This window comes from Ovis canadensis, chromosome 5 (assembly GCF_042477335.2).
Source record: "Ovis canadensis isolate MfBH-ARS-UI-01 breed Bighorn chromosome 5, ARS-UI_OviCan_v2, whole genome shotgun sequence".
NCBI classification, from domain to species: Eukaryota; Metazoa; Chordata; class Mammalia; order Artiodactyla; family Bovidae; genus Ovis; species Ovis canadensis.
In genome coordinates, this window is record NC_091249.1 from 21052628 (window position 1) to 21080153 (window position 27526).

General features: G+C 51.6%; 2 protein-coding genes and 1 pseudogene across 4 annotated transcripts in view; 2 read left to right on the forward strand and 1 right to left on the reverse strand.

The window, feature by feature from the left end:
• CHERP (calcium homeostasis endoplasmic reticulum protein) overlaps positions 1 to 4187 on the forward strand; it is a 19315-nt gene extending 15128 nt beyond the window's left edge. For both annotated transcript variants that reach the window (XM_069590668.1, XM_069590667.1), the window contains exons 12-17: positions 474 to 607; positions 1274 to 1360; positions 1634 to 1777; positions 1861 to 1977; positions 2463 to 2557; positions 2818 to 4187. In XM_069590668.1, coding sequence (XP_069446769.1) covers positions 474 to 607; positions 1274 to 1360; positions 1634 to 1777; positions 1861 to 1977; positions 2463 to 2557; positions 2818 to 3011 — 771 coding nt within the window. In that variant the 3' untranslated portion in view covers positions 3012 to 4187. The remainder of the gene's footprint in view (positions 1 to 473; positions 608 to 1273; positions 1361 to 1633; positions 1778 to 1860; positions 1978 to 2462; positions 2558 to 2817) is intronic.
• On the reverse strand, positions 3434 to 27412 carry C5H19orf44 (chromosome 5 C19orf44 homolog). Of its 2 annotated transcripts, none has more exons than XR_011257130.1 (8): positions 27289 to 27407; positions 18649 to 19393; positions 16300 to 16612; positions 11686 to 11759; positions 10192 to 10612; positions 7973 to 8068; positions 6211 to 6723; positions 3434 to 4734 (listed from the first exon to the last, which is right to left on the reverse strand). XR_011257130.1 is itself a non-coding variant. In XM_069590669.1 (8 exons), exons 2-8 carry the CDS (start codon positions 19390 to 19392, stop codon positions 4633 to 4635), a joined length of 1917 nt encoding a protein of 638 aa, XP_069446770.1. In that variant the 5' UTR covers position 19393; positions 27289 to 27412; the 3' UTR covers positions 3434 to 4632. The 2 variants fall into 2 exon arrangements, 1 of the variants encoding a protein (XP_069446770.1); XM_069590669.1 differs by having other exon boundaries at positions 6211 to 6377; positions 27289 to 27412.
• On the forward strand, positions 20829 to 21311 carry LOC138440788 (large ribosomal subunit protein uL11-like; annotated as a pseudogene).
• Positions 27413 to 27526: the final 114 nt, after the last annotated feature.

Below are 27526 nucleotides of genomic sequence, written 5' to 3' on the forward strand. Positions count from 1 at the left end.
AGGGCTCAGGGCACTCTGGTCATTGCCCCTCCCTGGAAGTTGAGACATGTCACACGGGGGCAGCTTGGAGAGCTAACGGCTGAGGGCCCAGCAGGGCTGCCCTTGGGGTAGGAGCTGGAGCAGAGAAGGGGCACAGAGCAGGCCCAGAGGTGGGCATTTGGGCACAGGTCATTGGTCAGCAAGTGAGGGCTTCTGGGGTCCACGGAGTGTCTGGATAAACAGGGTCTCTGCATTTTTGGTAGAGAGAGAATTCTGTAGCTTTTCTCAGCTTCTTCATGGAGCCCTCAAGCACCCCATTCAAGAACTGAGTCATTGGTGTGGCTGAAGCCCTACAAGAAGATGGGGTTTCCCGAGAAGGGCCGCCTGAGGCACTCTGATGCCCAGGACAGCTGTCTGCTGCCCTGTGGTTCCCCAGATGGGATGGGCCTGGGGTGCTGAGGCAGGGAACGGTGACAGCATGTTTTCTGCTGCAGCTGGAAGATCACGAGTACAAGCCTTTGGATCCTAAAGACATCCGCCTCCCACCCCCCATGCCACCCAGTGAGAGGCTGCTGGCGGCCGTGGAGGCCTTTTACAGCCCTCCCTCCCATGACAGGCCCAGGAACAGGTATGGCGCTCCCGGAGACCCGCCAAAGGGCTGGCACCAGGAGGGGAGGCTGCTGTCCCCTCCCGGCCTGTTCTCCCGGTCTTTCTTCACCAGAAACTCACAGCAGGCACACCTTCTGCCCCGGGGTGGTGTGAGACGCTTAACTAGGAGGGCCCACTGCTCCCCCAGCTCGCGTGTCACACTTGCGGTGCCCTTGATATAAAGCTTTTATCGTATTAGACAAGCGCTCATCTCGGGGCGGGTGTGTTTCAGAGACGGCCAGCTGCCGCCCAGCAGGCTTTGTCTTAGGCGTCCCTCAGGACCCTCTCCCCAGTGATCTCACTTCAGCGGTTACCCTGCCATGTGGCAGGGCGCAGGCCTACCTGCCTACATCAGAGTGCCTCAGCCCCCGTTATGGTAACCCACAGACCCTGCTCAGCTGTTCAGAGAAACCCCAGCCTGGAAAGGCGAAGAAGCCACGCAGGGCTGGGGGCGCATCCCGGGGCTGGCCCGCCCCTCAGCCTGGCTCCTCCTCCTAGGGGCAGCCTGTCAAGGCGAGCCCCCGAGGGCTTTTGTGTTGGGTCCTTGCTCAGGATCCCAAGCGAGAGAGGGAGGGCCTGTCAGGCAGGAGAAGGTCCCTGAGGAGGAAGACTCGGGTTCAGCCCCAGGACACCTGTGTCTTTACAGCGAAGGCTGGGAGCAGAACGGTCTCTATGAGTTCTTCCGAGCAAAGATGCGGGCCCGGCGGAGGAAAGGCCAGGAGAAGAAGAACAGGTGAGGGCCGCATACCCGCCGCATCCCCCGTGGAGAGCCAGTCTCCACAGTCTTGTCCCGGGGCGGCCTGCAGGCAGCTCCACCATGGCCCACAGGCTCTCTGTGGTGTCACGCCCAAGGCGAGGGGCAGGGATAGGGTCAGTTCTGGTCTTTGCCTGGGGCTGCTGCGCACAGCCTGCAGGAAAGGGTATGTCTGCCCCCGCACCAGGCACCTCTGGGTCTTCTAGGGCCGGGCTGGGAGTTGTCTCCGGCTCACCAGGCCTTTCCCCGCAGTGGACCCTCAAGGTCTCGGAGCAGATCCAAAAGCCGAGGGCGCTCCTCCTCGCGCTCCAACTCGCGGTCCTCCAAGTCGTCCGGCTCCTACTCGAGATCACGGTCCCGCTCCTGCTCACGTTCCTACTCCCGCTCTAGATCCAGGTGAGCAGGGCTCCGCTGCATGGGGTGCCAGGCCCGGGGCTCCTCGGTGGCCGTTCTGACCCTTCCCTCTCCCCGGCCCGCAGGAGCCGCAGCCGCTCCCGCTCCTCCCGAAGCCGCTCCCGCTCCCGCTCCCGCTCGAGGTCCAAGTCCTACTCCCCAGGAAGGAGGCACCGGTCGAGGTCCAGGAGCCCCACCCCGCCGTAAGATTTCTGTCTTAACTGTCCAATGACCTCTGGTAGCACTGGAACCCTCTGATGCTTTGCTGGGAATGTTGGAACGTGTCATTAGAAGACCCGCTCTAGGTGGCCCGCGCCAAGGCGGCACCTGGGGGCCCCCGGGCGCTCGCCAGCGCAGTGACAGTAGCATTGTGTCTCGCTCCTCGCTCTTTCCTCTGCCGTCACATTGTGAAGCCCAAGGCCAGGGCTGGGCTCTGTTTTCTAACCATTTGACGGGTTCGGTGTGTCCGGCCGTTGCCACCAAGTGTGGGGCAGGGACCGTCATCTTAGGGGACCCCTTACTGGCCGGCGAAGAGGATAAAGAAGGCGGCTAGAGACCTGAAACGTGTGTGTGTGTCCGTCTCACGCTGGCGACCCTTCGTAGGAGCCACACGCTGTAATATTCTAAGTTTTCATCCCAATAAATGTATCCACTCTTTTGTAAAAGACGTTACCTGTCTTAATTTTAGTTCCTCGGCTGGTCTGGGTTCTAATTCAGCACCTCCTATACCCGACTCAAGGCTTGGGGAAGAGAACAAAGGACATCAGATGCTGGTGAAAATGGGTAAGTTTCTGGGGAAGACAAAACAGCCCGCTCTGGGCTCTCGGGGTTTGAGGGGGCTTAGGGAGTCAGAACGTTCCCACTTGGAAACAGAAACCTGCAGGGCCTCTGCCGGTGCTCTTTCTCACCGCATTAGTTCCAAGTTCGCGACCTGCATGTCATGGAACTCCCTGTAGGCATTTGCACTGAACTTCACGTCAGGGTAAAGGCGCCACGCTTCGGGCTTCCCCTGGGTTGTAACCACTCATCCCTCTCTCTTTCAGGCTGGAGTGGCTCCGGCGGCCTTGGCGTGAAAGAGCAAGGGATCCAGGACCCCATCAAGGGGGGGGACGTGCGGGACAAGTGGGACCAGTACAAGGGCGTGGGCGTGGCCCTGGACGACCCCTACGAGAACTACCGCCGGAACAAGAGCTACTCCTTCATTGCCCGCATGAAGGCCCGGGAGGAGTGCAAGTAGGCTGGCCGAGCCCCGCTGCCGGGCCCACTGCTGGTGGAGGATGGCGGGGGTAGCCCGGCTCCTGCCCCGGCTCTGCCCATGGGAGCCACAGGAGGAGGAAGATGGGCACGGGTCTTGTGCCCAGTGCCACGCTGGATGGTGCCGAAGGCCCAGGCCCCACCCGCAAACCAGCTCTAACGTAGCAGCAGGCATCACGAGGGGGTACCCAGCCCACGCGGCCACAAGCTTATTTCCCCGGACAGTGAAGCAAGAGACACAAGACCCCTGGATAAAAACTCCCACCGTCTGAAGACACAGCCGTCTCACTCTCCCCTCAGCCTGAGCCTCTGAAACCAGGGGGCGTGTGTGCAGGGGACCTGCGCACGCACACCAGGCCAGGCGCTGCTACTGCTCACTCGTTAAAAATGGAAAAAAGCAGAACCTTTTTGATTTGCAGAGTTAAACGGGGTTTTCATTTTTATTCCAAGCGGTTTAGTTTTAGAAAAAAGAATACTGATCTAGGCTGATCCCCAGTGAGATAATTTGAAACCTATTTCCTCTGAGACATACCAGCCCTTAATTCAGTTACTTTAGCTGTTTAAGTTGAGGATTTTTTTTCTTTTTTCTTTTTTGAACATTAGCCATTTGCTGTTACCTACAGAAACAAAAAGTTCTGAGGAAACTCACCTGAGGCATCTTCAGGTCACGGAACAATGACACCCTTGGAGAACTTGTACCCTTAGCGTCTCTACTTGCTTTTTTCACTGAGAGGAACCCCACACCAGCACTCGTGGGAGACAGCCCATTCTCATCCAGAGTGCGGGGCGCGACCCCTGGCCCTGCCTCCTGCTCTGTCACTTCTTTTGCGGGTCCCCGCCTGCCCCCAAAGGGCGGGAGGCCAGAAGGAGCCGCCTCTGCCAGGAGCCGCCTGGGATCCACCCTCCTCGGCATCCCCGGGCAGCTTGGTGCAGTGCCGTTTATTTGTACAGAAACATTTTTGGAAAATTCTTTTCAATAAGATGCAAAATCCTCTCCAACTTTTCAACCTGATAGGATAAACTGTTTGATTTTTGTTCTAGATTTCCTGTAGCTGTGAATTGTTCAAACGTGTCTGATTCAGGATAAAATGTAAACGTGTTGTTAACAATTTCTTGTGGATTTTACTGTTTTGCCTTCAAATAAAGACCTTTTTTTAAAGACCTTTTTCTTTGCGTTTAAATCAGAAGCGCGCTCATGCTGAGGTGGGCGGAGGTGCGTCCTGAGTGCAGATTGTGTCTGAATCGTGGAGTTGGGTTGGAGCTCTGCCTGGGTGTCTCATGGGGGTCCCCAGCGTGGATGCGTGGCCCTGCTCCCTCGTTAGTCGAGGGGGCTCCTCACCCCCACCGTGTACTGAGCCTGAGAAGCCAGCACCTGCCCCAGTGGAGCCACTCCACGTGGCATCACCTGGCACGCTGGCATCCCCGTCCTGTGCACGTGCTGACAGGCTCCACCTGGCTCCACGTCACTGGCCTGTGGTGTCTCTCCAACGACAGGCATGCCGACAAGACGGGCTACTCAGCTGGAGATGACTGGAGCACCCCAACCACCGAATGCCGCCTGGGATCTCGGGGGAGCGTCGGGGCCAGCGCACGGGACCAGCTCCTCAGGGACTCGAGCCCATCGCTCCTGGCATGCAGAGCTCCTTCTCCACCTCCTCCAGGGCCGCCTCCATGGTCAGCAGGGCGGGCCTGTGTTGTCTGATGTACTGTGGGGCAGAGGACACACAAGGAAGCCATCAGCACTGCTGCCTCCGTGCGCTGAGGTTCTGGGTCCTGGGGATGGCACGTCTGTCTCCAGGGACTAAGAGGAAGAGGGCTGTGGTAAAGGGGACAGGGCTACCCGGCTGCCCTCAGAGGATACAGGCTGGGGAGAAGGGCTCGGGTGCCACCCTCAGGGTGTGGGCCTGGAGCAGAGCAGGCCACCAGCCACTCAGGGGCTATAGGCATAAGCAATCAGATCACTTCAGCTTGCATTCAGCTAACACACGTCCAACAGCGGAACAAGTTCAAGGACCCCTCAGGGGTGCCATCAGCCAACTCCAGAATGTGGGGAAGTGTGGGACAGCCTGTTTCCTTCCAACCAATAAAATAAGGAAACGAGAGGTGGGAAAGGGGGGGGTGGCCTGTAAGCAGCGGTTCTCAGAGTGGGTCCCCAGTGGGCCCGTGAGAGGAACACCCACTCTCAGGCCCACCCTACCGCCAAGGCAAACCCAGTGGTCAGGCCTTCGGAGGTCTTAACTGCTCAGGGCTGCAAACCTCTGCTATATAGGTGAGGAGTCTAAAAAAATACTAAGCAAACGGTGTAGGACTCTGGATACACGTGAAACAAATAGGAATGGAACGTACACCTTCTGTGAGTGAAAATCTGAACACTGGACACCTAATAATGATAACTGAGGAAAGTCAGTTTGGTTTTGGTATCACAGTAGTGTTGTGATTATTAATTTTTAAGTCCCTAAGAAGTACGTACTAAAATACACGTAGCTGAAATGCTAAAAATCACCAGGCAGAACGGTTCATACAGTACGGTGCCACTTCCATAAAGAAACGCCTATCACATCATATAGAATACTACACCTGTTCTGCATATTTCATACGTTGTGTAGAGTATGTGGCATGATATTGTACACATGCTTAACAGTTTATATTTTACACGGGAGAAATCTAAAGGATATATATTAAGTTGGTAATAACTATCCCTGAAATTATGGAGAACTTTTTAAGTAACAGATCTCCAACAGAGTTTTTATAAAATAATGTCTGTCATCGGACAAGAAATGAATTTTGGAGGGGAAAAAGCAAGATGAGTGTGATATCCCCAGAGCACCCGCCCTCAGGACTGGTGGCCCCCAGGAAGGGTCTGTGGAAGGGCAGGGCCCTTACCCAGGAGAAGGGCACCTTTGCTCTGACGTCACACAGCATCCCTGCCCCAGCCCTGGTCACCGCCAAGGAGAGAAAGGGGCTCCTTCGGCCAGGACTGAAGGGGGCTTGGGCCCCAGTGCCCCAGTTTGAGCCCCAGAAGCCCCCTGCCCTCTCCCCGCCATGGAAGTGGGAGCCCCGGAAGCCCCCTGCCCCCTCCCCCCCACGGAAGTGGGGGCAGCGCCGTGGTCACCTCTTTGGTTTGAGCCCCGGAAGCCCCCTGCCGTCCCCCCGCCATGAAGTGGGGGCAGCGCCGTGGTCACCTCTTTGGTTTCCTCCAGAGTGTGGTAGTGGAATGAGTCTCCATCCAGGGAGCGCAGGAGGGACGCGTGCAGGTGCCGGCTGGCCTCGATGAACTGCTGCGTCAGGCTCAGCTGCTGCTTCAGCACATCGTGGAGCGCGAACACGGCCGGGCTGTATGCAGTCAGGGCTGCCATCCCGGCTCCGGGTCAGTTATTGGCGCCCGGGGCCCCAGCCCCCAGCCCTCGATGCACCCTGCGGCCAGCCCTGCACCCCAACCCCTCGGCGGTGGCAGGATGCTCTCCGCAGGTACTGCCCCCTCCAGAAGCAGCAGCTGCCTCGCCTCGTCATGTGCCTTTCCGCTCAGTGGTAGATGAACTGCGCGCTCTGACTTGTGTGTGGGTCTCACACACTCGGCCCCCAGGCACCACCGGAAGCCTCAACCTTGGTGTCCAACACAAGGGAGGAAGGCCAGCAACACGGCTCTCCAGACAGTGCAGCCTCATGGTGTGGGTCTAACTCTCCTGAGTTGTACACTTCAACATAAGGAAGAGGGGAAATTTTACACTTGGTATGTTTAAGCACGTGAGGCTTCCTGGTGGCTCAGCACTAAAGAATCCACCTGCAATGCGGGAGACGGGCTCTATCCCTGGGTCGGGAAGATCCCCTGGAGGAGGGCACAGCCACCCACTCCAGTATTCTCGCCAGGAGAATCCCATGGACAGAGGAGCCTGGTGGGCTGCAGTCCATAGGGTTGCAAAGGCAGACACGAGTGAAGCAACCAAGCAGGCACGTATGCATGTTTAAACACGTAATTAAAATAATTTAAAATGCAAGTAAGATAAAATATGTAGGGACTCCCCTAATGGTCCAGTGGTTAGGGCTCTGAGTTTCCACTGTAGAGGGCACAAGTTTGATCCCTGGTGAGGAAACTAAGATCCCACATGCCACATGGCATGGCCAAAATTTTTTTTAATATTTATATATAATTTTAACAAAATAAAAGTCCAATTAAAAATAACTGAAACAGTTAAAAATGATCATTACTAAAATAAAGATCATTGCTAAGACTATACTCATGGAAAAGTCTCTGAGGTCAATATTATGTTTAAAAAAAGGATGAGGGTTTTTTTAAGATGTAAACATTTCACTTATAACCAATATATTTTAACATCTTCATCTTCTAAAACTGGTAAGAAAATTGAAATGGTAAGAAAAAGAGCAGGTTCCAGACGGCCCCTGGCTTCTGTCATGTGAGCCATCAGTGGCCCCACGGGGACCTGGCACAGACTGGGTTTCCTACAGTGACCGTCACCTCTTGCCTGGCACCTTCCTCACACCCCAGGCTTGGCGGGGCCTCCCCAAGGCCCCGTGATCCCTCCACACTCAGCAAGAAGGCAAGGGCCGTGTCCACGGGCCTGGGCCACTTGGTACTGGCTGAGTGCCTTCTGGAGGAAACCAGCTATGGAATCTGGAGACGGTCTCAGAGGGAGCACACAAAGGTGGCCCTGTCGCGGCGGGAGGCTCGCAGTGTGTCCCTGCTAACCTGCCTGTTTCCTCCAACACGGGTGTCCTATTGTAAGACAGACAAGGTTCTGGGACACTCAGTCTGTCGTCTGGGAGCCCAGAAATTGTGGCAGTTACCTGTGGCTGTGACCGTCCCACCAACAGATTCTCCAACCCAGCACCTAGGAGTGGCCCTACACCTCCAAGGGTGGATGTGAAACTGCAGGAAAATGTGTCCGCTTCACCTAAAGGAACCCACAAGGTGGGCCGGGCTGTTACCTTCTATGGCGTCTGCGCTGATGACATGGCTGGCGATGGGTGCTGGGTCCACGTAGGCACCTCCCAGGGCTGGTCCGATGGCCGCCACGCCGGCCGCTGCTCCAGACACGCAGGGGGAGAGGTGAGTGGGCAGAGAGTCCAGAGCAATGACTTTCTCATCAACAGGTAAGATGCTGAAATAGGCTATGTGAGTCTGTCTTTTCCTCTTTCTGAATGTGATGGCCACTCTCCTTGCTTGTTTTAATCTTTCCGCTTCTTAAAGTTTCCCCAAACCTGCCTCCATCTTTCTGGTAAGTCCTCCTTGTTCAATACACAGGTCAGGTGAGCTGGCTGAAGCAGTCCCTCAGCTCAGGGCGGCTGCCCTTCTCTGGATGGGCCCCCCTCTGACAGCCATTTGTGAGCTTCAGATGTTCCCTGGACTCTAGGAGGCTGATTTATTTAGGCTGCCTTTTTCCTCCCTCCTTTCGATGTCAGGCCTAATCTAGGAAATCAGCACCACTGATGTTTTACGAAAGCATCTCTAAATTGCAAAGAAGGAAACAGACATGCACCCATTTGCTGCCCAAAGGCTCTGTTCTCAGAAACGCAGCAGGAAGATATGGGCAGGGACTCAGAGGTTTCTGAGTTTAAAATCAGGGTTTAAAATCCTCTTGAACACCTTCCAGTGATTCAGCTGGGCCCATCTGACTGACCTGCCTCCCTGAGAAACAGAACAGTCACACCCTGTGGGCAGGTGCGAGGTCTGGACAGAAGCATCATGAAGCCCCTTGATCCAAATGAGCAGATCAAGCAAGAACTGCAGGGATTTCCCTGATGGTCCAGTGGTTAAGAATCCACTTTCCAAGGCAGGTTCAATCCTTGGTCCAGGAACTAAGTTCCCATGTGCCGTGCGGCAACTAAGCCTGAATGCTACAACTAGAGAAAAAGCCACCTGCCTCAGTGAAGAGCCCATACACTGCAACAAAGACCCAGCATGGCCAAGATAAGCAAGTTTCAAAAAGCAGGAACTGCACCCCAGCGCACAGCCTAGGAACAAGCTCTGTCTGCATCGTGGGTGTTGTCTAGACCAGCGGCCCCCAACCTTTCTGGCATCAGGGGCTGGTTTTGCAGAAGACAATTTTTCCACCAACTGGGGTGGGGGTGGTGATGCGGGGGCGCAGTTTGGGGATGACTCGAGCGCATTACATTTGTTATGCTGCCGCTGATCAGACAGGAGGCAGAGCTCAGGCCGTAATGCAAGTGACGGGGAGCAGCTGTAAGCACAGAAGATGCTTCGCTCACCTGCTCACCTCCTGCTGTACAGCCAGGTTCCGAACAGACCACAGACCTGTCGTGGTCTGTGGCCTGGAGGTTGGGGACCCCTGGTCTTGACGAGAAAAAGGAACAGTGCGTGTGTGCACGCAAAGTTGCTTCAGTCACGTCCGACTCTTTGCAACCCCATGGACTGTAGCCCGCCAGGCTCCTCTGTCACTGGGATTCTCCACGAGGATACTGGAAGGGGTTGCCATGCCCTCCTCCAGGGGATCTTCCCGACCCAGGAATCAAACCTGCATCTCCTGTGTCTCCTGCATTGCAGGCGGATTCTTTACCTCTGAGCCACTGTGGAAGCCCCGAAACAAAGAACGGGAATCACTAAAAGAAAGCGACCTTTCTGTCCACATGGGCCAAAACCAATGCTGAGAACAAGAGAAATGATGAGCCGTGCCTGCTGCACGCCAGAAGGGAATCCGCCAAACACACACAGCAAGTTCTGACCACCAGCTGGACTGGCGACACAGCAGCTATTAGAGCCCCCATGCTCAAGGACCCCAAAGCATCTGAGGATGCACTGTCCTGGAAGGCGGTCCCTGTCACACCTGATGTTTCGGGCGGGGTTGCTCTCTGGCGGGGCCTTCCTGGCCACTGCAGGTGCTGAGCAGCAGCCCGGCCTCCACCCAGAGACAGACAGTCACCCACCCTGGCCGATGTCCCCTGGGGCCAGGATCAGCCCCGCTGACAACCACTGCTTTAGTTTTTGGTTTGAAACCTTTCAGTGTTTCGAAGCTTGGGAGACAGTGGGGAATACCTAGGAAGCTCCCCTTTTCTGTGGAAGAGGAAGCAGGGGGCTGAGGTCCCATCAGCTGGCTGATGACAGCCCAGACCTCCTGGTCCAGGGGCTCCTGCCGATCACCACCGCAGGCCTGCCTCTCCCTCCTCCGACCCTCAGGCCGCGTCCTTACCGTTAGCCCACTGGTAGGTGAAGGCGGGATCGGGTGTCTGCACAGCCGTCTCCTTCACCACGACTCTTGGGTGTCCACCCCCGGCCCGCTTCTTCCGTGACTTGGGACTTGAGGGAAGGAGGTCTGACTTCAGACTTGCAGAAAATTCAGACCGACTGGCCAGCGTCCTGTCGGGAGACTCCTCTGAACGGGCCGTTGACTCAGATGCTGTGGGACTGGGGGATTTTTCAAAATCTTCTGAGTAAGTCGAGCTCACCGCGCTGGCCATAGGTTCCAGAGACGTCGGCCCCAGGCAACAAATGCCCTGGGGCCCAGGGGACGAGGCCGATGGCTCATTCAGGTGCTCAGAGATCTCGCTCTCAGAGGGGGGATCCCCTGCCCAGGGCCTTCTACTGGATGCCTTGCCCCTCTGACCTTCTTTCTAAAATGAAGGATGGCAGAGGTAACTGGAAAGTATTTTCGAATGAGCAACACAATCAAAATACCACTGCATTAGAAGTGAGGGCGCCCCAGGGACCCAGCAGGTGAGGGTCTACACGGTCCTTTCTAGACCTGGGCCGGCCAAGTATTGCAAGCAGAACTCTTGAAACCCTTCAGCACGAAGCTGCTGTGCTTAACACTGATGGGGTGAGCATGTGTTAGCAGCAGGTGGGTGAAATATGTTGTCATTATTATGTTTATTAAAACCTGTGCTGGGATTTCCAGCGGTTAAGAATCTGCGCTTCTACTGGAAGGGGCACTGTTTCAAACCCTGGTTGGGGAACCCTGCTGGGGGAACCCTGATGATCCTGCACGGCAGTCCTGAACGCTGCACGGCAGTCCTGAACGCTGCACGGCGCTGACGGTGAGGTGGTTACTAACACAGCAAGAACCACCTCGGGGCAGCAGAATAAATACAGGTCAGTGCAGGAATTGCTGTGGGGAGGCTGAAGTGGGACCTGCTCTAATCGTCTGATACGTTAAATAACTCCTCTCTTATCATCTTAAATCAGGGTCTCTGCACATTGACATGTTGACATTTAAGACACAAATATTCCCTGCAGCGGGGGCCAGCCTGTGCACTCTGGGACAGTGAGCGCCGTCTCTGGCCACTGCCTATTTGATGCCAGTAGCACCCTGCACCACAGTTATGACCACAATGTCGCCAGACATCGCCAAGTGTTCCCAGGGGAGAATCGCTGACCTAAATGAAGCATCATGGCTGCAAACCATTCTACGTAAAGATCTAAAGTGAAAAATCAGTTCAGGGACTCCCCTCATGGTCCGATGACTAAGGCTCCAAGCTCCCAGTTCAGGGGGCCCGGGTTCAATCCCTGGTCGGGAAACTAAGATCCCCCATGCTGCAACTAAGGGTTCATGTGCTGCAACTAAGGGTTCACGTGCTGCAACTAAAGATTCCCACAACGGAAACAGAATATCCCACATGCCGCAGTCAGATTAATTAAATAAATCTTTTTTAAAAAAAGAAACAAAAAGTCGGTTCACTGTACTTACTTCCCATTCCAAGTCTGATTTCTCACTGACAGCTGGAGCCAGATCATCCAGGGATAAAATGTTTATTCTAAAATCTGTAATTAAAAATGTAACATGGCAATATTTACTCATTTATTCCACAGGTATTGACCATCCTGTTGAAGAAACTGGGCTAAGAGCTAGGGATAGGAAGATGCAGAAGTGTTCTCAGAAAGCTAGCCCAGGCATCTGAGTACTTTTTCCTTAAAGGGCGAGATGGTAAGTATTAATAGTCCGGGCTTTTTTGGGCTAGCCTGTCTCTCTCACCATTGTTCAACTCTGCCCTTGTGATGACGGGAAAGCCACCAAGGACCGTGTGTAAGCAAATGAGTATGGCTGTGTCCCAGTAAAACTTTACTTATAAAAACAGGCAATGGGAAGGGCTTCCCTGGTGGTCCAGTGGTTAAGAATCCACCTTGCAATGCAGGGGATGCAGGTTCGATCCCTGGTCAGGGAACTAAGATTCACATGGCATGGGGCGACCCCAGGCATTGCCAACTACTGAGCCCCTGCCCTGCAACGAAGATCCCGCATGTGGCAACTAAAATCTGTGGCAATCAAATAAATACATATTTTAAAATAGACAACGGGAGGATTCCCTGATGGTCTAGTTGTTAGGACTCCATGCTTTTACTGCCAAGGATCCAGGTTCAATCCCTGGTCAGGGAACTAAGATCCAAAAAGTAGTGGTGGTGGTGGTGTAGTTGCTCGGTTGTGTCTGACTCTTTTGACCCCCAAGGACTATAGCCCATCAGGCTCCTCTATCCATGGGATTCTCCAGGCAAGAATACTGGAATGGGTTGCCATTTCCTTCTTCAGGAAGATCTGAAAAATAGAGAAGCAAGGAAAAAAAGAAAAACAGGCCAGAAGCTTCCCAGCCACTGGCCTCCACAGAGCGGCTCACAATGCAAAGAGGGAAGCGCAGTGGTAAGTGTGCTTGAGGTAGGAGGGGCGGGCCCTCCACTGGGAGGCGCCTCATCCTAGGTTCTCATTTAAAGCGAGTTAAGGGCACAGGGGTCTTTCCTGGGGGCTCAGATGGTAAGGAATCTGACTGCAATGCAGGAGGGCCAGCTTCAATCCCTGGGTCGGGAAGATCCCCTGGAGGAGGGCATGGCAACCCACTCTGGTATTCTTGCCTAGAGAATTCCATGGACAGAGGAGCCCAGCAGGCTACAGTCTATGGGGTCGCAAAGAATTGGACACGAGTGAGTGACTAACACTTCCGTTTCAAGCTCAGGCGAACTTCCACTCTGTGGTGCCAGCTGCCAGCTGCCAACACCTGAATGCCACGGGTGCAGGTTACTAGAAGAGGAAGGCTCCACGCAGTCCCAGTGCCCTAGCAGGTTTTGCCCTGCCAACATGTGGGCCTGCTCTTCCCTGGGAGGAGGAAGGCTGACAGGCAGCCAGGGTCAGGAGCAACTCCACCACATGGCTCACTTCATGACTGAAGCACAGAGGCTGTGCGTGTGTGATGTGAGGGGGACAGGGGTGTCCACCCTGTGGGGCCTCAAAACCCCCGCAGGCACATGATCCAACGCCGGCTGAGTTGGGTGGACACTTGGCGGGGCCCTCCAAGGTGTCTTAGGGGCTTCCACGGAGGGCGCCGAGCAGCCTGGCTGCGCTGGAGGGATGAGTCTCCCGGAGGAGGTAGGATGTGGCCCGCAATTCCAGGAACAGATGGGGCAGTCAGCGGGGGCAGCTGCAGCAGCGCCCACCACGCAGGAGGCACAGAGCTGGGGGTGAACGGGAGATGGAAGACCGAGCGGCTCACTCCTCCTGGAAAGGCTAGCTGAGTGCAATCCCAAACGCCAGGCTGCCCAGCAATATAAGACTGAAATGGAAGCCTAGCTCAGCACTTCAGCGCTAAGGGCTCACGCCGCCTCTGAACTCCTCCGACACTGCCAGTTGCCAGCATGCCTGTGGCACACAGGTCCTGGGATATGTTCACGGACAAGCCTCTGAACTAAGCCATCACGGCTGGCTCGGGCCAAGGCACCGCAGGAGACCGTGGACTAGTAATGTTATCGTCATGTCAGCCAACCCCACATCCCACAGGCTCACCGTGCAGGAGGCCCTCCACGTGCGCTAGCTCACGGTCATAGCTCTGCCCCGCGCTACAGATGAGGAAACCGAGGCAGAGCCTGAGGCCCTGTGGCCAGAAGGCGGCAGGGCAAGCGCGTCCACCCCAGGCAGTGTGTACGTTAGTCGCTCAGTCTTATCCGACTCTCGGCGACCTCGTGGGCTGTAGCCTGCCCGGCTCCTCTGTCCATGGAATTCTGGCAAGAATACTACAGCGGGTTGCCATTCCCTTCTCCAGGGGATCTTCCCAACCCAGGGATCAAACCTGGGTCTCCCGCATCACAGGCAGGTTCTTTACTGTCTGAGCCACCAGGGAAGCCCCCGCCCTAGATGGGCTGGACCCCCCAAACTCAGACTTGTCCTCACCACTCCTTGCTACCTTCCTCTCTTGAAGCTGCATCTGGAGGGGAAGGTGGGGTCTGGACACAGAGGGGGTCCCTTCCCGGCCAGCAGCAGGGGCTGAGGTGCAGCCTGGAGGGGCAGTCAGGAAGGGCCAGAAACCAGGTCTGGCACTCCTGTCGGTTGTCATGTCGGCCAACCCTGATCCTCACAGGCTTCCCGGGCAGGTACACCCACCTTCTCATCCACGCCCACCAGGCTGGCCAGGACATGCATCACTATTTCCTCGGGCCTGAAGATCCGAGCCTACAGCAGTGAGGTGCCACGTGGCATGCGGCAGGTGGTGGCCCCCGAGGGGGCTCCCAGGGGGCTTTCTCGCATCCTCAAGCCCACCCCCCTGCACAGGGAGGGGACTTTGGTCGGCTGTGCTTCTCCTCCCTGCCCCTACATCATGATGCCTTAGCATCTTGGATTTTTTTGGGGGGGGTAGGGGCACACCACGCAGCCTGTGGGATCTTAGTTCCCCGACCAGGGACTGAACCTGTGACCCTGCAGTGAAAGTGCAGAGCCTTAACCACTGGACCACGAGGGAAGTCCGCATCTTGAATATTTTGAGCTGTAGGAATCTGAGACACAGAAGGGGCTGCAAGAGCTCCCTGACCTCCTCCGAAGCAGGCTATAAGACCCTCAGGTAAGACTCACCTTCCCTTTACCTGGGGGAAAGGAGCATACTTATGTCCAAGATGGGGGGAACTGAGCCACCCCCCACCAGCAGGTTTCGCTCCATCTCCCCTCATCTCCTCCTATCCTTTTTCTATCACATTCTCCCAGGACTCTCCACTGCTCATCACACCTAGCAGGAGGCATCACCGTTCCTTTACGTTTTCATTTCCTTATGAAGGCTCCTGGGTCACATAAAACTTATATGAAATCTTTATTGAATCTCAGAATGCTTTTCTCCTGTTAACCTGTCTTTGGTTACAGAGCCCCAGCCGAGAAGTTAAAAGGACACAAGGGAAAAACTATTTTGCCTCCCCTACCACTGATTCACTGGCTAAAGATCATCCTAGCACCTGGGAACTGGGGGCAGGGGCGGGGCAGGTTTGCGTGTTTGTCATCGTACTCCTGACACCATCACGCCTGACACCTGCCGGCAAACAGCAGGTACTCAACCCAGTTATTTAACTGGGTTTTGGATTGGGGGCAGGAGGAGAAGGGGACGACAGAGGATGCGATGGCTGGATGGCATCACAGACTCAATGGACGTGAGTCTGAGTGAACTCCGGGAGTTGGTGATGGACAGGGAGGCCTGGCGTGCTGCGATTCATGGGGTCGCAAAGAGTCGGACACGACTGAGCGACTGAACTGAACTGATGGTAAGGAAACTGCAGAGGGGAGAAATCCATGTTTTCTCTTTTGCTCTTTTCTTAAATACATACGGTATTAAAACTCATGCTGGGGACTTCCCTGGTGGTCCACTGGTTAAGAATCCGCCTTCCCGGCTAATACAAAACAAAAATACCCCAATACAAAACAAAAATTTTCTCATTTTTAAAAAGAAAAGATCTGGGGAGTTCAATAAAGACAAGGAAAAAAAAAAAGAACCACCCTGGCTTCCAGTGCAGGGGATGCAGGTTCGATCCCTGGTCGAGGAACTAAGACCCTGGCCACTGCTACAAAGACCCAGCACAGCCAAAAATAAAAAATAAATAAGTACATAAAAAATCATGTTGAATGATGGTGAAATAATAAAAATGTCTGTGACTGCTTAGAGGTTGGTTTCGTTTTCTGCAATTAAAAAGGAAAGGAAGGACACCTCTCTTTTACAAGGAAAACTTTCTCTCATATGAGGCTCGAGAAGGATTTGCCTTCGCTCTGTCACTGGGCAGGGTCACTAGGTGAAGACTTTAAAGATAGGACGGGGACCTCCCTGGTGGTCCAGTGGTTAGGACTGCGTTTCAGACACAGGGAAGCAAGGGGTCAGGGAACTAAGAGCCCACAGGCCCCAAGGGGAAAAGGAAATCTGACTTGGCCCCTCAACTAGGAAAGAGGGTGTGGAAAAGCCGAGGGTGCCTTGCACCCCCCGTGATAAGACCCTGTGACGCCACGCTAGAAACCCTAAAGGCGGTCTCGCCCTCCCTGCCCAGGGTGACAGCTCTGCACAGGGACGAGGGCTACCGTTCAGACTGTCTTCCGTGGCTTCTGAGGGAGGCTCCTCCTGAGGCCCAGGCTCGCTCCTTCTCAGGGAGGATGAGCGCTCGTCAGCCCCCGCGGTCGAGGGCGCTGATTTCACCAAGGCACCAGGGGTGGAAAGCGACACCGTGCGGGAGGCAGACGTGTGCGTCTGTGGGGAGCGAGTTCTCAAGCCGGCACCGCGGGGGGCCCCGTCCGCTGACCGTGAAGTTGACAGCCACGAGGTGGGGCATGGCTTTGAGCTGGGAAGATCCTTACTGGGCCGTGAAAGGGCTCTTGGCGGAGTTGGGATTTGACCCTAAGTGGGCGGAAACAAATGAAGGGAAATTAACCAAACATGCTAAGTCCTGATCAAGCGACATTGGGGTTGGTGGACACTGTGAGGCCTCATGATGACCGTTACCACTTTTAGCCCCTTTCTTCTCCCCTCATCTATGGAAGTTAAGGGACAACATTTAGGCAAGATAATCCTGGGATCAGAAATACTCAGAAATATTGCTTGGCTTTCAAATCACGTCTGACTCTTTGCAAGCCCAACAACTGTAGCCTGCTGGTCCCCTCAGTCCATGGGATTTCCCAGGCAAGAATGCTGGAGTGGGTTGTGATTTCCTTCTCCAGGGGATCTTCCTGATGCAGGGATTGAGCTCACAATGCCTGCTTGGCTGGAGAAAGAAATGGTGACCCACTCCAGTATTCTTACCTGGGAAATCCCATGGACAGAGTGGCCTGGTGGGCTACAGTCCAGAAGGGTCGCAAAGAGTCAGACAAACTTGGTCACAAGAGTGACTAAGCAAAATTAGCCAAAGCACCTCTGCTGTAATTTCCCTTAATAACAAGTGCTGGTGAAGATGTGGAGACATTGGGACCCTCATACACTGCTGGCGGGAATGTGAAACAGTGCAGCCATTGTGGGAGACAGTTTGCCTGTTCCTTAGTTAGTTACACACAGACTTACTAATAGGACACAGCAGTTCTGCTCCTAGGAAAAACCCAAAGAACTGAAAACAGGGACTCAGATACTTGTAACACTATTCATAGTTGCCAAAAGGTGGAAACATCCCAGATGTCCATCAGTGGATGAGTGGATAAACACAATGTGGTCCATCCATGCAATGGAATATTACTCAGCCAGAAAAAGGAACGGAGCACTGACGCATGCCACAATGTGAGTGAACCCCAAGAGCATCATTCTAAGGGAGAGACTGGACACAAAAGGTCACAGGTTGTATGATTCCACTGGAAAAATGTCCAGAACAGGCAAACCCGTGGAGACAGAAAGCAGATTCGTGATTATTAGGGTCTGGAGGACAGGGAAACAGGGAGTGATTGCTTGGTGCACGCGCCCGTGCTCAATCGCTTCGGTCATGTCAACTCTTTGTGCGTCTATGGACTGCAGCCCCCCAGGCTCCTCTGTCCACAACACTCTCCAGGCAAGGATACTGGAGTGGGCTGCCATGCCCTCCTCCAGGGGAGCTTCCCAACCCAGGGATCAAACCTGCATCTCCTGTGACTCCTGCATTGCAGGCAGGTTCTCTACCACTGAGCCAAGAAGGAAGTCATCGGTGGCGGCTTACTTTTGGGAGGATGGAAATGTTTTGGAAAGAAACAGATGGCAGTTAACAACACTGTAAATGTATTGAATGGCACTGCACTGCTCATTTTTAATAGGTTAGTTTTAAGTTATAGGAACTTCACCTCAATTTAAAAAAAATGGAGATGGAGCCTTCCCAAGTTAGTGATTCCCATATGGTGCAACCAGCAAACGGGCATGGGTCACCAATGGCAGTGATCACAGCTGGGGCTGCATCAGTCATACAAAGTGCCGTCCTGTACAGTCACCAGCGCCACATGGTGCAAAACCACCTGACGTGTCCAAATCCGATCCCTTACAGAGCAGGCCAGGAGCGGGTCCCTGTGATCAGCTGAAACCCAGCCCTTCCTCATCCAACACTCTCTCAAGTAGCTTACGGGTGATGGCGCTCATCAAAAGACCCCAGCGCTATGACATAAAGGTTCAAATGCAAAGTAGTAATACAAACAAGTACAGAATAAATTAGTGCAAAATGCAGGGATGTCCCTGGTGGTCCAGTGGTTAAGAATCCACCTTGCAACGCAGGGGATGGACGCAGGTTTGATCCCTGGTTGGGGAATTAAGATCCCGCATGCCACAGAGCAACTTGTGTCACCAACTACTGAGCCCAAGAGCTCCAGAGCCATGTGCTGGGACTAGAGTCCCTGCATCACAAGGAAAGAGCCCACGTGCCACAATGGAGACCCGAGGCAGCCAGATAAACAAATAAAAAGTAAAAATGGATAAATACATGCAAACCTTACCAAGACTAGTTTTGTTTGTTCTTTCTCACTGGCTTTGGTGAAACCCTGATTGGTGGGTGTTTCTTTTTCCCTGGAAGATTCTATCAAGCTCCCCAGCAACTCTTTCATTTCCTCTTCATCACTGTCTGGAGAATCCAGTGTTCTAGGAGGTTGTTTCTCTTTGGGTCTTTGAGCATCCCTCTCCTTCCCAACCTGCGCTTCCACGGGGATCTTTTCCACCCGTGCTTCTCTCTTCTTTAGAAACCTACTGACCTTCCCACTCGGCATGTCTGTCTCAGGGACAGGAATTTCAAGGGCCTGTTCCTGGGACGGTTGTCCTGTGTTCTGTGAAGCAAGGTCAGCCGTCCTCCTGGGGGGAGTTTCCTCTGCTCCGCTAGGGAGCCAGTCCTCAGATTCCGCATCCGACAGATCCACCCGCACCTTCCGGTTCCTGATCTTGGTCTCTATCTGTGCCAGCTTCGTGAGCGCTGCGTTGGCCCTGACCTTGGAGGCGGTGGTTGATGGTCTACTTGAAGAGTGCCAGGGCTTGCTCCCCAGGACAGCGTTCTCTTTTGGCAGGAAGTGTTTTCCACCCAGAGTCTGGTTTCTTTTTAAAAATCTGCTGGGACCAGGTGCTATTTTGGTAAGACTTCTACTGATATCAGAGTTCCACATGGCCCCCATCTTTGAATCTTCTAAGGAAATATCACTGAGGTCGCCAAAGATGTCACACACAGGACGGCTGGGTTTTCTTATCGAAGCCATTCTAGGGAGTAAAGACAGAAAACTTAAGAATCAGAACACCTGATGTTCATACTGCCAGTTCAAATCTCTCAACAGCTCCCACCACTTGGGAGAGACCACATCCCCTTTTGCCATCTAGCCAGAGCCGCCCCTCCAAGCCTGATGACCACCATGAAACTAAGACACCTGGGACTTCCCTGGTGGTAGAGTGGGTAAGAATCCACCTACCAGTGCAGGGGACACAGGTTCGATCCCTGGTCCAGAAGATTCCAGAAGCCAGAGAGTAACTAAGCCCTGAGCACCACAACTTCTGAAGCCTGCGTGCCCTAGAGTGTGTGCTCCACAATAAGAGGAGCCACCCCGATGAGAAGCCCGTGCACCATGGCAAAGAGTAGCCCCCGCCTGCTGCAACTAGAGAGAGCCCCGGAGCACCAACTAAGACCCAGGGCAGCCAAAAAATAAGTTAAAAATATATAAATAAGACCTGGTATGTTACTACTGAATTACCCTTTAGGGCCAGGTATTAAGTGACATATGTTACCTATTAAAGACAAGAGTCAGCGATTCTCAGGCCCCAGCAGGATGCCCAGTACTTCATTCAGAGCTGCAGTATCTCATTTAACCCTCACTTGGCCCTGTGAGTTGGTTATTGTCATCCCTCTCTCATAGAAGGAGAGGAAGGAAATGAAGGCCCCAGCAGGTTAGATCCTGATCAGTGAGTTGTTATTGTTGTTCGGTTGCTAAGTCGTGTCTGATTCTTTGAGACCCCATGGACTGCAGCACGCCAGGCTTCCCTGTTCTTCACTGTTTCCCAGAGTTTGAGCAAACTCATGTCCATTGAGTCGATGTTGCCATCCAACCATCTTATCCTCTGTCATCCCCTTCTCCTCCTGCCCTCAATCTTTCCCAGCATCAGAGTCTTTTCCAATGAGTCAGCTCTTCACATCAGGTGGCCAAAGAATTACAGTTTCACCATCAGTTCTTCCAATGAATATTCAGGGTTGATTTCCTTTAGGATTGACTGATTTGATCTCCTTGCAGTCCAAGGGACTCTCAAGAGTCTTCTCTAGCACCACAGTTCAAAAGCATCACCTCTCTGGCGCTCAGCCTTCTTTATGGTCCAACTCTCACATCTGTACATGACTACTGGAAAAACTATAGCTTTGACTGTATGGCCAGTGAGTAGCAGAGCCAAATTCAGAGCTTAGGCTGATTCCAAAGATCTCGCTCACCCCCAGAGTTCTTCACTGTCTCTCCAGCTGCCCCACTTCAACTCCAAGTCAGTCCTACTCCCCAGTCGCACCCCAAGTCCGGTCTCCTCCTTTATCCAAATGTCCTCAGTTCTCTCAAAAAAAAAAAAGCTGTTGAGCTTTCAGCTTTTGGCTCGGAGGAGGCCAAGGTGCAACTTTCTTCGCTCGTCCCAAATCCGAGTTCACCTGACACCAGCCACCTCCACCATGCCGCCTAAGTTCAACACCAACGAGATCAAAGTCGTGCACCTGAGGTGCACCGGTGGGGAGGTTGCTGCCATGTCTGCCCTGGCCCCCAAGATCGGCCCCTTGGGTCTGTCTCCAAAAAAGGTCAGTGATGACATCACCAAGGCAACTTAGTGACTGGAAGGGTCTGAGGATTACAGTGAAACTGACCATTTAGAACAGACAAGCCCAGATTGAGGTGGTACCTTCTGCTTCTGCCCTGATCATCAAAGCCCTCAAGGAACCACCAAGAGACAGAAAGAAGCAGAAAAACATTAAGCACAGTGGAAACATCACTTTTGATGAGATTGGATGCGGCATCGGTCTCTAGCTAGAGAATTTTCTGGAACCATTAAGGAGATCCTGGGGACTGCCCAGTGTGTGGGCTGCAATGTTGATGGCCACCACCTTTACGACATCATAGATGGTATTAACAGTGGTGCAGTGGAGTGCCCAGCTAGTTAAGAACGGCAAAGGGAAAAGAAAAATAAAGGATTATTTGACAACCCCTCCCCTAAAAAAAAAGAGCTGTTGAGAGCCTGCCCTGGTAGTCCAGGGGTTAAGACTCCACATTCCCAATGCAGGAGGCCCAGGTTCAACCCCTGGTCAAGGAACTAAGATTGTGCATGCCACACAGTGAGGCTAAATAAATAAAAATAGTTTTAAAAACTGGCTGTACTCTGGGAGTTGGTGATAGACAGGGAGGCCTGGCGTGCTGCAATTCATGGGGTCGCAAAGAGTCGGACATGACTGAGCGACTGAACTGAACTGTACTATTTTTTTTGTAAAGCTGGTTTTGAAACTCAACCTATATGTTTAATGAGCTCCCAAGAAATCTTATTTTACTTAGTGTAAGAACTACTGCCCTGGGAGCAGGACTGGGGCCTTTGGACAGACACAGACCGCCCTCTCCTCCCATCCTGCACGAAATGTCAGCCACGTGCTGTGCGTGTGAGCTGGTGTACATTTTTCTGAGGAGAAGGGCCTGAGTTTTCATCGTATGCTCAGAGTTCTCGTGTACCCCTGGAAGAACATGAACAATCCACTGCAAGATTTACCAAGGTTTCAAAAGATTTTAAAGACTTGGGGAAAATATGGCATGGGTGGGTGTCTGCTGCAGGCCCTCTAGTGAGGAACTTGGCAATGGCAATGAAAACGTGAAATGCACGGAACCATGAGCCCACAGTTCCACATCTGGGAATTTACCTACAGTTACATTCTCAAAGTCACATAGAGATATCCAGGGAATGTCCTGGTAGCGTTATTCGTACTAATCAGAAACAGAGGCCCAGTGAGGTACCACAGGTACACAATGGAATATTAGGCAGCCATTAAAGGAAGGGGGAGAATCTGTGTGCATAGCATCTCCCACATAATGGTCTGTGAGGCAGAAAAGACGAGAACCATGCCTCAGCTCCATTCTGTTTGAATGGTGGGACTTGCCTGGTCGTCCAGGGGTTAAGACTTTGTGCTTCCGGGGTACAAAGCACAGACTTTGTGCTTCAGAGGGCATAGGTTCAATGTCTGATCAGAGAACTAAAATCCCACATCCTGAACAGTGCAGCCCCCCAAAAAACAAAAAATACTGTTTGAATGTTCTACCAAGACTATATATGTTACAGTTATTAAAAAACAAAAAAGTACTGTGAAACCCAAAAAAGCTTTTCCCCCCTCTCTATTCACTTGGAAAACTATTTATTAGGATTACCAGAATAAATAGAGAACAGTCAGTTATTTGAATTTCAGATAAACAGCAAATAATTTTTAAAAATTAAGTATGACACAAATATTTTTATGGTAAAAGCTAATGTTCTGAACATTTTATACTAAAAAGCTTTGTATTCCAAATACCTTTATATTAAATATTATTTATCTGAAATTGAAATTCAACTGGGTGTCCAGTATTCTGATTTGTTAAACTTGGCAACTCTACACCTTTTAAAGCTGAGTTCAAATATTTTGTGCTAGGCAAAGCATTTAACCCAATCCCTAAGATTCTGGACAAGAATGAATTATTTTTAGTATTTTATTGTCTGTTTCTCTGACTAGTGTGCTTGCTCTCTTATCCCCATCTTAACAATTCATATAGTAAGAGTGCCCAGCATAGGCCTGACCACAGGGGTCAGTGAATGCAAAACCACGCAGAATTCCTAGTGGGAGCGACCCTGGTCAGATTACTTAACCATTCTGTCCCTCAGTTTCAGTTCAGTTCAGTTCAGTTGCTCAGTCGTGTCCAACTCTTTTCGACCCCATGAATCGAAGCATGCCAGGCCTCCCTGTCCATCACCAACTCCCGGAGTTCACTCACACTCACGTCCATCGAGTCAGTGATGCCATCCAGCCATCTCATCCTCTGTTGTCCCCTTTTCTTCCTGCCTCCAATCCCTCCCAGCATCAGTCTTTTCCAATGAGTCAACTCTTCGCGTGAGGTGGCCAAAGTACTGGAGTTTCAGCTTTAGCATCATTCCCTCCAAAGAAATCCCAGGGCTGATCTCCTTCAGAATGGACTGGTTGGATCTCCTTGCAGTCCGAGGGACCCTCAAGAGTCTTCTCCAACACCACAGTTCAAAAGCATCAATTCTTTGGCGCTCAGCTTTGTTCACAGTCCAACTCTCACATCCATACATGACCACTGGAAAAACCATAGCCTTGACTAGACAAACCTTTGTTGGCAAAGTAATGTCTCTGCTTTTGAATATACTATCTAGGTTGGTCATAACTTTTCTTCCAAGGAGTAAGCATCTTTTAATTTCATGGCTGCAATCACCATCTGCAGTGATTTTGGAGCCCCAAAAAATAAAGTCTGACACTGTTTTCACTGTTTCCCCATCGATTTCCCATGAAGTGATGGGACCAGATGCCATGATATTTGTTTCCTGAATGTTGAGCTTTAAGTCAACTTTTTCACTCTCCTCTTTCACTTTCATCAAGAGGCTCTTTAGTTCCTCTTCACTTTCTGCCATAAGGGTGGTGTCATCTGCATATCTCAGGTTATTGATATTTCTCCCGGCAATCTTGATTCCAGCTTGTGTTTCTTCCAGCCCAGTGTTTCTCATGATGTACTCTGCATAGAAGTTAAATAAGCAGGGTGACAATATACAGCCTTGATGTACTCCTTTTCCTATTTGGAACCAGTCTGTTGTTCCATGTCCAGTTCTACCTGTTGCTTCCTGACCTGCATATAGGTTTCTCAAGAGGCAGTTCAGTGGTCTGGTATTCCCATCTCCTTCAGAATTTTCCACAGTTTATTGTGATCAGTATGTTCAGTATGGGGCATGGAATAAGCTTACAATAAAATTTAGATAGCTGTCATGATGGTACTGGGGGGCTTCCCAAGTGGTTCAGTGGTAAAGAATCTGCCTACCACTGCAGGAGATGTGAGTTCAGCCCCTGGGTGGGGAAGGTCCCTGGAGAAGGAAACGGCAACCCACTCCAGTATTCTTGCCGGGAAATCCTACAGACAGAGGGGCCTGACAGGCTACAGTCCATGGGGTCACAAAAGTGTCAGACACAAGTCAGCAACTAAACAAAACGATAACAATGACAGTATTTGGACTACCTGCATAATGGGTTAACTTTTAGCTGCAAGGACATGGTGAAGAGGAAGTAGAAAGCACTGGAACAACATCAACAGCTATCTCTGTGAATATTTCTGTAGTTATGGCTCCAGGCCATTTCGTGCTGGTCAGAGGGCAAGTCTGACCACCAGGCCAGGTTTTCTGGCATCTAGTTCTTCTGAAAGATTTAAAATAAATTTTAAAAGTAATTTAAAAAAATTTTTTTATTAAAAAAAAAAAAAGGAGGGGTGAATTCCTCTGGTGGCCTAGTAGTTAGGATTCCAGGGGGAGGGATTCAGTCCCTGATCTGGAAGTGATATCCTGCAAGCCCCACAGATCAGCCAAAAAAAAAAAAAGAATTTTAAAAAAATTAATAATGTTTAAAAGGGTAAATTTCATGTTATGTACACCTTACCACAACTAAAATAGATACATATTTTTAAATTTTTTATTGAACTATAGTTGATTTACAATATTGTGTTAGCTTCAGAAACATGTATTTTTTTTAAAAATACATTGTAAACTCACAATTACAAATAAACTAATAGGCAAAATACATGAACTGATATTTCACACAAAAAAATATACAAATGGCCAATAAGCATGTAATAAGATGCTCAAACTACTGCACAATTGCACTCATCTCACATGCTAGTAAAGTCATGCTCAAAATTCTCCAAGCCAGGTTTCAGCAATACGTGAACCATGAGCTTCCTGATGTTCAAGCTGGTTTTAAAAAAGGCAGAGGAACCAGAGATCAAATTGCCAGCATCCACTGGATCATGGAAAAAGAAACAGAATTCCAGAACAACATCTATTTCTGCATTATTGACTATGCCAAAGCCTTTGTGTGGATCACAATAAACTGTGGAAAATTCTGAAAGAGATGGGAATACCAGACCACCAGACCTGCCTCTTGAGAAATCTGTATGCAGGCCAGGAAGCAACAGTTAGAACTGGACATGGAACAACAGACTGGTTCCAAATAGGAAAAGGAGTACATCAAGGCTGTATATTGTCACCCTGCTTATTTAACTTCTATGCAGAGTACATCGTGAGAAACACTGGGCTGGAAGAAACACAAGCTGGAATCAAGATTGCCGGGAGAAATATCAATAACCTGAGATATGCAGATGACACCACCCTTATGGCAGAAAGTGAAGAGGAACTAAAGAGCCTCTTGATGAAAGTGAAAGAGGAGAGTGAAAAAGTTGGCTTAAAGCTCAACATTCAGAACACGAAGATCATGGCATCTGGTCCCATCACTTCATGGGAAATCGATGGGGAAACAGTGGAAACAGTGTCAGACTTTATTTTTTGGGGCTCCAAAATCACTGCAGATGGTGATTGCAGCCATGAAATTAAAAGATGCTTACTCCTTGGAAGAAAAGTTATGACCAACCTAGATAGTATATTCAGAAGCAGAGACAATACTTTGCCGACTAAGGTCCGTCTAGCCAAGGCTATGGTTTTTCCAGTGGTCATGTATGGATGTGAGAGTTGGACTGTGAAGAAGGCTAAGCGCTGAAGAATTGATGCTTTTGAACTGCGGTGTTGGAGAAGACTCTTGAGGGTCCCTTGGACTGCAAGGAGATCCAACCAGTCCATTCTGAAGGAGATCAGCCCTGGGATTTCTTTGGAAGGAATGATGCTAAAGCTGAAACTCCAGTACTTTGGCCACCTCATGCGAAGAGTTGACTCATTGGAAAAGACTTTGATGCTGGGAGGGATTGGGGGCAGGAGGAGAAGGGGACGACAGAGGATGAGGTGGCTGAATAGCATCAGTGACTCGATGGACGTGAGTCTGAGTGAACTTCAGGAATTGGTGATGGACAGGGAGGCCTAGCGTGCTACAATTCATGGGGTCGCAAAGAGTCGGACACAACTGAGCAACTGAATTGAACTGAACTGAACTGAAGGTGCTCAACATCATCCATGAGGGGAATTCAGATCAAAGCCACTATGAGATCCCACTTCACACCCACTAGAGTGACTGTAATCAAAAGTACAGAAAGGAACAGGTGGTTGGTGAAATGTGAAGATATTAGATAGAACCCTCATAGCCCTTGGAGGAGACTGTAAAAGGATGCTTTTGCCAACCTGGAAAACAGTGTGGTAGGTCCTCAAAAATTTAAACATAGTTACCATAGGACCCAGCAATTTCAATCCCGTGCAGCCAAAGATAACTGAAATGGATGCAAATGTTCGTAACAGTTCTTATTCATAATACACAAAAAGTGGCAACAACCCAAATAAATAGCCATTAACTAGCGAATGGATGAGAACTATTCAGCAATAAAAAAGAACAAATAATGATACACACAACATGCGCACGTGTCAAACACACCACACTAAGTGAAAATACCAGATGATGCAAAAAACCACACAGCCTATTATTCCAGTTACAAGGACTGTCCAGAAAAGGCAAATCCACAAACTCACAAAGCCCATCGGTGGTTGCCCGCGACTGCGGGTGTTAGCGGGGATGGAGAGATACACTTCGGGTGACCTACAAGTTCGAAAGCTGGATGGTGGTGATGCTTGCACCATTTGGTAAATTTTTAGTAAAATAACGTGAATTGTAAGCTTAATGGGGGTGAACTGTACCGTATGTAGATGAGTTATCAATAAAGCTGTTAAAAGATAAACCAAATTTTGAAAATTGGGGCGCCCTTCAGACCAGCGGGTTGTTCCCCAAGGCCTGGAGCGACCCACATCGGACCATCTTCTCCAGTGCGCCTCAGACAGGGAAACGGAGACTTGAGGCCCCTGAACCGCCCTCCCGCTGCCCGACCTACTCAGCTCCGGAGCGCGCCCCGTTTCCCTCAATTCCTCTCCCGAGCCCAAGCATCAAGCCTGGCCACCGCCCAGCCAACCCCGCCAACCTCCTCCCGCGAAGTCCTTCCGCGGAGGCTGCCGCCGCTCACGGTGGAACACTCCTGCCAGAGGGGACCGTTGCCCTCGGCAAAAGCGCCAGGGTAAAAGAGACTACATCTCCCGGGTCACCCCGCGCCCTGAGAACCAATAGAGCCTCAGGTCATAATCGCAAGGCTTCATGGGAGTGGTAGTTTTGGGGGCGGGCCTGGTGTGTACCGCGCGTCAGAGCCCAGTGGACTCTCGGGT

Excerpts from the sequence above, each read along its gene's own strand:
- C5H19orf44 (XM_069590669.1), bottom strand. The coding sequence starts at position 19,392 with ATGGCTTCGATAAGAAAACCCAGCCGTCCTGTGTGTGACATCTTTGGC. Across the intron at positions 10,613-11,685 it reads AATCAGACTTGGAATGGGAA|AAAGAAGGTCAGAGGGGCAA; the intron begins GTAAGTACAGTG and ends CCTTCATTTTAG. Across the intron at positions 4,735-6,210 it reads CTCTGGAGGAAACCAAAGAG|TACATCAGACAACACAGGCC; the intron begins GTGACCACGGCG and ends TCTGCCCCACAG.